Source organism: Oncorhynchus nerka, linkage group LG14 (genome assembly GCF_034236695.1).
Source record: "Oncorhynchus nerka isolate Pitt River linkage group LG14, Oner_Uvic_2.0, whole genome shotgun sequence".
Taxonomy (NCBI): Eukaryota; Metazoa; Chordata; class Actinopteri; order Salmoniformes; family Salmonidae; genus Oncorhynchus; species Oncorhynchus nerka.
Genome location: NC_088409.1, coordinates 64,399,378 through 64,409,263, shown reverse-complemented (window position 1 = coordinate 64,409,263; position 9,886 = coordinate 64,399,378). Strand labels below are relative to the sequence as shown.

Below are 9,886 nucleotides of genomic sequence, written 5' to 3'. Positions count from 1 at the left end.
CTCGCCTCTCCTCATGTCTCTCCTCCTGTCCGTCTGTCTCTCTGTTTCAGTATAAATTCGTTTTTTGTCTGTGTCTAATTGTAAAATGCTAGATATCCATGTATACTGTAACATCTCTTATCCCTTGGCAAGTTGTCTGTAGATCGCTCCATTTCCGGGCTCCCAAGAGACACCCTGGAATGACCCTGAATGTGCTACATTCTGCTGCAGCTGTCTTGGCCTGGAGGTGTTGAAGGGTTTTCTCTCTCTCTTTCACGTTTGTCTTTTTCCTCTGTAAAGGTGATGAACCACATCTTCTGATTTGCATGTGACTTTTATTCGCCTTTCATTTTTCACCAAACGTGTTTTTCTGCTCTCTCTGTCCGTCCCCTCTCTCTCTCTCTCTCTCTCTCTCTCTCTCTCTAGTCATGCAAACAGATATGGCTGGGGCTTTACGACGACAGAACTACCTCCATACCGGACTTCAGGGAACCCCAGAAAGTCAAGGAGTTCCTTCAGGAGAAATACGAGAAGAAGAGATGGTGAGAGGCTGCTGTAGTCCATAGAGCTCTGGTCAGAAGGGGCAGCAAGGCACTTTGCAGCAGTAACAACCCAGATGTATTTGGTGGATGATGTCTGGGTCACTGTATGCGTTAGTTGAATCCAAAAGGAAAGTCTAATATTTACACACAACTGTCATACCAGTCAGCATAGCGGGACAAGGCAGCAAGGAAGAGGGTGGCGGAACGACTGTATGCGTTGCTATGATGATATCAGTAAACAAACAGTGCAAATCAACATCCGGTAGGAAACGCGATGGCAAAAGTTGGACTTATTTTAACTCTGACGACAAGCCCGTTTACCGTGGCGGCTGGCGGCATTTACCGGCATGCTATCATTGAAAACTTGCTCTGAGATGCTGGGTTATAGGAGTCCATTTCAATGAAAGCCTGTGTTGCTGTGTAACCAATTGAACATGGTTGTTGTTGTGATTTAGGTTTGTTCCCCCGGAGCAGGCCAAAGTGGTGGCTTCTGTCCACGCCTCCATCTCCGGCTCGTCAGCCAGCAGCACCAGCAGCACCCCCGAGGTCCGACCCCTCAAAACACTGCTGGGAGAGTCGGCCCCCACCTTGCACCTCAACAAGCACACGCCCAGTCAAGTAAGACACACTGGTTACTCAGCTGGCTAATAACAGGCCGTACAACATTTTTCCTGACCTGAAGTAGGGCCCAGGGAGTTTACCCTGGAAAGATGTGTTCAGGAAACCCTCCTGGCTCTAGTAGGCAAAACATCATATATTTTTGTTGAGTTGCTTTCGATAAGATGGCCTGTGTGAAGTGCGGATATCCAGGTGAACTATTTCTGCATGGTTGAAGTGTCTGTCTCTCTGTGAGTTAACTGGGTCATATTTAGCACGAAATGGAGTGAATCAGGGAGGTTCCATCCAAACTTCTGTCCGATAAGAAACGCCCATTTTTGTTTTCTGTTGCAAAGCGTTTTGCTACGGCATGCCCGAATGAACACAGCCCTGTTGTCTCTCTAGTCTCCGGTGGGGAGCCGTGTGGCCCAGGCCCTCCAGCTGAGCCAGCAGCAGCAGTTCCACGACAAGAAGTTTGACCTCCTCAGCGACCTGGGCGGAGACATCTTCGCCGCGCCGCCCCACTCTCAGACTGCAGCAGGCTCGGCGGCCAACTTTGCCAACTTTGCACATTTCAACAGTCAGCCAGGTAAGGAGGAGGAGTGGCACGAGCTGCACCGGTCCCCGGAGCGGTCACTACACCTTGTGTTAGAGAAACCCTCGGCACAGTGGTTACATCTCTAGTGCTTAGACTCCATTGGTCAATGATGCGTATACTCAATGATCCACTCATAGTTATGGAATTAGAAAGAGGTCAATTTCATGAAGAGTATTTGGGTGTTTTGCTTCAGCAAAAGTCTGTTTTATGGTAGTGGAAGACCCTTTAGAGGCATTTTGATTTCCTTAATTTCAAGAGTATGGACCTTCACTTTTTCTTACCACACTTTGTTTTTCATCTTACGATACAAATATAGACATAAGAACGACAACTTGCACACAAACAACGACGTCATCTCCTCTGCCCAGACCCGCATGTTCACACCCCCCTCCCTAGTGCCTGCATGTTCACACCCCCCTTCCTAGTGCCTGCATTATGGTTTGCCACATGGCCTTAAATTGTACCAATCTGTTTTTCTCGGTTGCCCAGGCTATTTCAATAATAAATCATTTGATTTTTCCCTTGTTAATGATGGCGGATTGGTTGATTTCCACGTTTTTGGATACGTTTTTAACCCCCTCGTTGTCCATCACACTGATCTATGTAAAGCATCGCCAGATACTAGAGTTCTCATAGGGCTATGGGCGGTCAGTCTGAGTACTGAGGCCAACGTAAAGCTGTTTGCTCAGAGGATAACGTTTTCTCGTCCTCAAAGAGCCATAAAGTTCTACCTTTGTGCAGAGAGGCTGCACCAAGGTCAGCCTACGCGAGGCTGAAAGACACATGCACGCCCTCTAAAAGCACATCACAATTTGGTACTTGAAATATGATTCCTTTTTTTTTAATAGAAAATGGACGATAACCTACACACTTATCACACGTTCTATACCTATCAACCCTTTCCTATCCTATTTTCTACTACTTAAACTAAATAAATCCGAGAGTCACAGGAAGCCAGTCTCTGCAGTCCACTCCTAACACCCACAGAATGGCTTCCAGTTTCCCCATCTCTTCATCCTCTCTTTCCTGCAGATCTCCACCTTGTGTATCATCTCCCATGTTCTTGTAGAACAGATGTTTCTCCTGCTCAGGCAGGTGCTGGTTGTGGTAGCAGAAGCTGGCCATGTTTAGGGACTGGAACGTACAAACACTCAAAACGCCAGATCTATGAGTCACTCGGGGGGACCTGGCCTAAAGTAACAATAAAACCAATTCCATTTATCTACATGGAATTTGAGAAATACTCCATAATAAGCCAAATGGAAAGACAGAAATGAACCAAATCATGGTAAGAATACAGTATTTGATGCTTACCATTGATGGAATTTGAAGTTCTCGCAGGAAGATGCGTCTCTGTGCCGTCCATGGTATGAACTGGTGAAATTACTGGGTGTTGAAGTTAATTTGTGAACCATTTATAATCTTCGATAGCAGAGCCAAGTCCGACATCTAGTCTTGAGGTGGTTGCCGAGTTCCAAGTCAACATTGGTGCCTGTTAACATTCGACATTCTGCTGAAGTTGCTCTTCTCGACTGTGATATCACATTGAAATGTAATTGAATTCTCATGAATAGAATGACCATGGCAAGGAAATAAAATGGGGTTTCAAATGAACACTGTTACACTTACCAACCAAACATTATACATTCAAACATCTATAGAGATCCAATTAAATTATTCATTCTACCAACTCTGCTTTGGTTGATTTATTATTTGTATTATTCAGAATTGCCATGACGATGAGAGCGTGGAATCAATGGATGTACTGTGTGCTTCATTTAAAATATGTTTTACATTGAACCAGGACAGTGGCAGACACACACACACTAGAAGGGAACATGAGCTTCGGTCAGAGCAGTGCTCTATAGGAGAATGTGAACCTATCATCATTACATCCATTTTTGGATGGTCATTGTCATCTGGTGCCAGTCTGTCATTAGCTAGTCTGTCATTAGCCATCTAGTTTAGTTCCATATCTCTGTGTCATTTCTGTCATTTTCTGTCCAAATGGCGCACACTTCCCTATTTAGTGCACTACTTTTGACCAGAGCACTGGTCAAAAGTAGTGCACTAAAGCAATAGAGTGCCATTTGGGTTGCTACCTGTGTCATGTGACCATTAGTCGTCTCATTCATTGAGTCCTGTTTTGTTTGTCTCTTGATTTTATGTGTCTGACCCTGGTACAAACCTCCAGCTGCTCAGAACGCAAACGCAGACTTTGCTAACTTTGATGCGTTTGGGAGCGCGGGTCCATCGGGTGCTTTCTCCTCGGCACCCCAAGCCCCCTTCCAGACCTCACATACAGGTAGAGCATGCTCCATTCACCTCTCATAGCCAGTCTCTATCTCACACACGCTCACATTTTCACACCGGTCACTGTTAGGCACTCTTCCTCCTTTCCCAGAGGCTCTGTCTTTCTGTCTCTGTGTTACACACTCACATCAGTTCACTCCTACTTGTCATGTGTTTGTGTCCATTTTGTCTGTGTTGTAGTTAGCATTAATGACAACAATTCACTCTCATTGGCTCTATTTGCTAGCTGGCTGCTCAAGGCACACACACACTTACTCACTGGCTCCCAAGGGAATTAGTTTTGAATGTACCACACCGCCCTCTGCCGGACACTGTCTGCAGATGACTTCTACGCAGTGGTGGATGGGAAAGCACTGCTCTCTGGGTGCATCGCAGCACTCTACAGTGGCGTCCTCTCCTTGTCTCCTTTCCATCATCTGCACTGATCTGAAAGAATCTGTTTGCACCTATCCTATATGTTTTCAGATCTGTGCAGAGTGCAGATGAGGAGTCAAGGAGAGGAAACCACTTTAGACTATGGAGATGCACCCCTTTCTCTCAAAGGCTCCTCCTTCTCTCATCCACACTGACCACCACACTGCCTGGCTTCTGCTTTCACACCGACTCCATTCTCTCTGTTATGATTTGGTTTTGCTTTTGGGTGACGTTCACACTTTTCCCCCCTTTTTGGTTTATATTTCTTTCTCTTATTTATTTTCACCCTGTTTCTCTGGTACTCACCCCCCTGCCCTCATCCTGTTTTGGCTGCCAGCGTTCACGTCCCTCTCATCCAGTCGCAGTGTGGGTGAGTTTGCCACCGCTGGCACTGCTCTACCTCACCCGGGTGCAGGTGCTCACAGTAAGTTCTCTCCCTCTCACTGGGCTCAGCCTCTAGCGAACACCTTTCTCCCCACTCTGTCTGTCTGGTAGGCTCTAGGGGTTTTCCCATATCAATGCTTATGGTTGTTCCTATTGATGAGTGTGTGTGTGCCTGTCTGTGGATGCGTGTGTTGTATGCTGTTCGTTGTTTGCTGACCTGTTCATATCCAGAAGTACAGGGCCATTGGTGCAAAATAACATGATATCATGCAGTCTAAACTGCAGCCAACAGTGTAGGAAAGAAAAGATGGGCAACTTTTACCTCGTCCTCTGGAACTCTTATCCTGCAGAAAATCCTCTTAATGATTTGAGATTATTAATTTTAAAAAATCAAGAGATTTCTCCACCTGTGTATTGTACTAAGATCTTGTAACAGTGTAGGTGATTCAGTAATTCACTGTAGGTGTGTTTGTTTGTTGAGACAGGAGAGTAGACAGGATTGCTCATTCCCATAGCAACAGTCAGGTTCCTCCCTCAAACCAAACCCTGTGAAGTGATGATGCTTCGACTCTCCCGCTGTTTCCTCAGACCGTGACCTAACCTCGGTCTCTCACGCTGTTTCCTCAGACCGTGACCTAACCTCGACTCTCCCGCTGTTTCCTCAGACCGTGACCTAACCTCGGTCTCTCCCGCTGTTTCCTCAGACCGTGACCTAACCTCGGTCTCTCCCTCTGTTTCCTCAGACCGTGACCTAACCTCGACTCTCCCGCTGTTTCCTCAGACCGTGACCTAACCTCGACTCTCACGCTGTTTCCTCAGACCGTGACCTGACCTCGGTCTCTCCCGCTGTTTCCTCAGACCGTGACCTAACCTCGACTCTCCCGCTGTTTCCTCAGACCGTGACCTAACCTCGGTCTCTCCCGCTGTTTCCTCAGACCGTGACCTAACCTCGGTCTCTCCCTCTGTTTCCTCAGACCGTGACCTAACCTCGACTCTCCCGCTGTTTCCTCAGACCGTGACCTAACCTCGACTCTCACGCTGTTTCCTCAGACCGTGACCTGACCTCGGTCTCTCCCGCTGTTTCCTCAGACCGTGACCTGACCTCGACTCTCACGCTGTTTCCTCAGACCGTGACCTAACCTCGACTCTCCCGCTGTTTCCTCAGACCGTGACCTAACCTCGACTCTCACGCTGTTTCCTCAGACCGTGACCTAACCTCGGTCTCTCCCGCTGTTTCCTCAGACCGTGACCTAACCTCGACTCTCCCGCTGTTTCCTCAGACCGTGACCTAACCTCGACTCTCACGCTGTTTCCTGAGACCGTGACCTGACCTCGGTCTCTCCCGCTGTTTCCTCAGACCGTGACCTGACCTCGACTCTCACGCTGTTTCCTCAGACCGTGACCTAACCTCGACTCTCACGCTGTTTCCTCAGACCGTGACCTAACCTCTGTCTCTCCCGCTGTTTCCTCAGACCGTGACCTAACCTCGACTCTCACGCTGTTTCCTCAGACCGTGACCTGACCTCGACTCTCACGCTGTTTCCTCACAGTGACCTGACCTCGGTCTCTCCCGCTGTTTCCTCAGACCGTGACCTGACCTCGACTCTCACGCTGTTTCCTCAGACCGTGACCTAACCTCGACTCTCACGCTGTTTCCTCAGACCGTGACCTAACCTCGACTCTCACGCTGTTTCCTCAGACCGTGACCTAACCTCGGTCTCTGTGCTGAACTAACCTTCCGTGTGAGACGATTGCTAAGAAAGACACCAATCTTCCTACAAACACACTTGAAGCCACTGTGTGGCTCTTGTGACAGTCAGACTAAGGCGCATGACTGCCGTTGGGCTCATTTCAAGTCTGCCACCGTTGACCACATTTAGATCTGACTGTTATACTACTCAACAGTATAATGCAGATCCTCTCCATTGATTTCAGGTCAGATGAAGCACGGCGCTGTTGGAAATTACAGATGACACTGCTGTACTCTGTAGATGCTGCCTGCCTCCTGTAGCACAGTGTTCAATCCATCCTCACAAATTTATGCTGCACAGTCAGGAACACACACAGCCACCCCCAGGCCCCTCATGTGACTCCTTTCTGTCATCTCTCTCTCGCAGGTAGCACGGCCTCGGGGGGCCTAGTTAACGCTAGATATTTAGCTAATTTTGACCACTTCCCCAAATCCTGTAGTGCCAACTGGATGCTTCACTTCCTCCTCCCAGAGCCAGCGTAACGCCTCCTCTGCAGGAACGCCCAATGGGCCGGTAGACCGAGACACTACTAGCGTCCCCGCCGATAGATACGCAGCTCTGGCTGACCTGGATACCATCTTTAGCTCTGACAAAGACGGAGCAAGGTTAACCTGTCCCTGCTGCGAGCCCCCACTCTGTTTGGCAGACTTCAAGATGCGTCGAGTGAGACGGCTGTCCTAGGAATACCTAGGATAGGATAAAGTAATCCTTCTCACCCCCTTAAAAGATTTAGATGCACTATTGTAAAGTGGCTGTTCCACTGGATGTCTTAAGGTGAACGCACCAATTTGTAAGTCGCTCTGGATAAGAGCGTCTGCTAAATGACTTAAATGTAATGTAAATGTAATGTAATGGGTTGGGGACGATGAGCTCATGCATGGTGTAGAATAGATAAAGTCCGGGTCCCATCCTTTCTGAACGAGCAGGGTCAGTGCGTCCTCATTTAAAGGTTGCGTCATACCACAGCACAGCTTGCGGGGTGCTGCGGAATGGTATGGCACGTTGGGGTTGCATGATGTCATAGTATTTTACTGTCAGCCATTGTTGCCTTTTTAATGCTAGTTTGACCAGAGGGCATCTTTTTGACGTTTGTTGGTGCTTGGTCACTTTTCAAAATAATATTACAGAGATCCATACAGGCCAGACATTTTGATTGCTTTACCTTATTCCAAGGTTTTTAATTAACTTAGTTTTGCCAAACAACACAATGTTTTACAGATAGTCTCCCTTTTCAGAATATGTTTTATCCAGAATAATCACAGCTCCATGCCTGCTGATGACAATAAGCAAATACCCATTTGGAGAAATATCCTTCCTTTGTATTCTCTTATCTCTTATTTCTCTTTGTATTCTCTTATATTCCATCATATTCATATTGTAAAGGCCTGGGGAATATTAGCATGTGATGTCTGTTAAATGAACAAGTTCATTTCATTGACTTGGCGCCTCCGTAGCCTCAGCTACTATAGCACAGATAAATACATCTTAAAACACTATTCTGTTCTTTTGAAATAAATTGTCTTAGTAGCATGTTTTTTTATGACCCTAAACGAAATATGAATATATTTATTTGTGGATGTTACATAGATTTATTAGACTGGCGGGTATTGGTAGGCTATTCATCGAGTCCCGGCTATTCTACTGTTAATATGCATACGGTGAAGCAGACCTTCGTGGCGCTTTTGAAGATGAAAGGCTCAGAAAAGTTTGAGTCAGTTATGATATTTATCTCGATGTAGGCCTGGTAGAGGAGCAGGGTCAGGTCTCGTTTGTGTGGGCGTGATGTGTTGTTGCCCTCGCTGCCGGGTGTAGGAGACTGATGGAGCTTCTACAGTGCCCCCCTGTGTTGTGAACCAGTCTGTGTGTTTTCAGGAGGTAGTGTCCCGAGTGGGGTTCCGGGCTCTCTCCCCCCGGGGGCGTCGGCAGGACTGCGTCACCCCCAGAGTCAGCTGACGGGTACGTCGGCGGCAGACCGCTACGCCGCGCTGGCCGAGCTGGACAACGTGTTCGGCTCGTCGGCCCCCGCCACCAGCGTCTACAACACCGTTAGCACTTCACAAGGGTACGAGAACACGCCATCCGAGGAATTCACCCTCTTTCCATTACCCTCTAGTCTATGCCTTGAGGTCTTTCTGTCTGTCTGTCTCATATTGACATCTTTGTAAATATATAAATCAACTTTCTTGTTATCAACAAGTAGGTCTGCCTTTCAAAATGACACTCAGCCCTCTCACCTCAAATCGCACCCTGTTCTCTAAAAGTGCACTACTTTTAGTACTACTGCTAGGGACCATGTAGGCATAATATGCTGTCACTTGGGATACAGCCTCTGTCATGCTGAGTCCATGGGGTCACTCTAACGCCGTTGTTGTTTCCCAGGGGGATGTTTGGCCCTGTGACAGGAGTCTCGTCAGCCCAGGCACAGCAATGCATGTCCAGCATGCCCCAGGGTTTTGGAGGTGAGTGACATCACTCCATGTGTGTGTTTCCATCCCTACCCTTTCCCCCTCAGTGTGCGCTTCACTAGTTCACTCGCCTCTTGGGTTTAAAAACCACTGGGTAGGTGTAAGCATGGGAGTGAGGGCGAGTGAATGAGTGCACACTTCGGGGAGAATGGGGTGGATTAGAATGGGACCGCAACACATTTCTCCAGAGTTGTAGACACTTAGCTACTCAGAGATGAACTAATAGGAGTTAGATGTCTCCTCTTCCCTTCTGCCAGGTCTGTCAACAAACCCTTTTGCTGCTGCAGCCGTTGCCCCGGCGACAGCCACCACCAACCCCTTCCAGAGCAACGGGAGAGCAGGGGCCGTGGCGGCAGCAGGTGGGGACACGCCACGGAAGTCTTGCATACCCAATGTACTTGAAACTAAAGCCATAGGCTGTGTCTGAAATCATTTTTCTTACTATTTACAAAAAAATGTCATACTATGTACTAACTATACTACATACTGTTTAGATGGAACATACTGTTCACTAAAAATGTATGCAGTAAGCAACGGATTTCAACATACTAGGCACGCATACTGAGAAGGCGTCATGTAATGCGCAATTGGGTTCCCCGCCATTTTTACATTACGTCTGATCACGTGGTAGTCTGAAAAGACAATTCTCTTCCTCAATATCATGCAGGGAATTCGTTCTAGACGCAAAGCCGAAGTGAGTGTGATGTCTTGGAATTGAACGCTTTCAAAATGTTCTAAATATCACATCCTCTAAAACATTTTATTTTGCTCGTACCCAATCAACGCACTATTCAGAACGCAAGTAGGGGTATACGGCGTGGCCACTGTGTTAGATAAGAGGGC

The 9,886-nt window shown here is 47.6% G+C and overlaps 1 protein-coding gene across 7 annotated transcripts in view; it reads left to right on the top strand.

Annotated features, from left to right (window-relative positions):
- Positions 1-9,886, top strand: part of LOC115141691 (arf-GAP domain and FG repeat-containing protein 1-like) — a 30,173-nt gene that overhangs the window by 17,277 nt on the left and 3,010 nt on the right. For 2 of the 7 annotated variants that reach the window (XM_029680796.2, XM_029680799.2), the window contains exons 3-10: positions 406-521; positions 977-1,139; positions 1,524-1,707; positions 3,911-4,021; positions 4,781-4,867; positions 8,451-8,640; positions 8,958-9,037; positions 9,277-9,402. In XM_029680796.2, coding sequence (XP_029536656.1) covers positions 406-521; positions 977-1,139; positions 1,524-1,707; positions 3,911-4,021; positions 4,781-4,867; positions 8,451-8,640; positions 8,958-9,037; positions 9,277-9,402 — 1,057 coding nt within the window. Of the gene's footprint in view, positions 1-405; positions 522-976; positions 1,140-1,523; positions 1,708-3,910; positions 4,022-4,780; positions 4,868-8,450; positions 8,641-8,957; positions 9,038-9,276; positions 9,438-9,886 lie in introns of all 7 variants that reach the window. The other 5 variants (XM_029680797.2, XM_065000273.1, XM_029680802.2 and 2 more) reach the window with 4 other exon arrangements.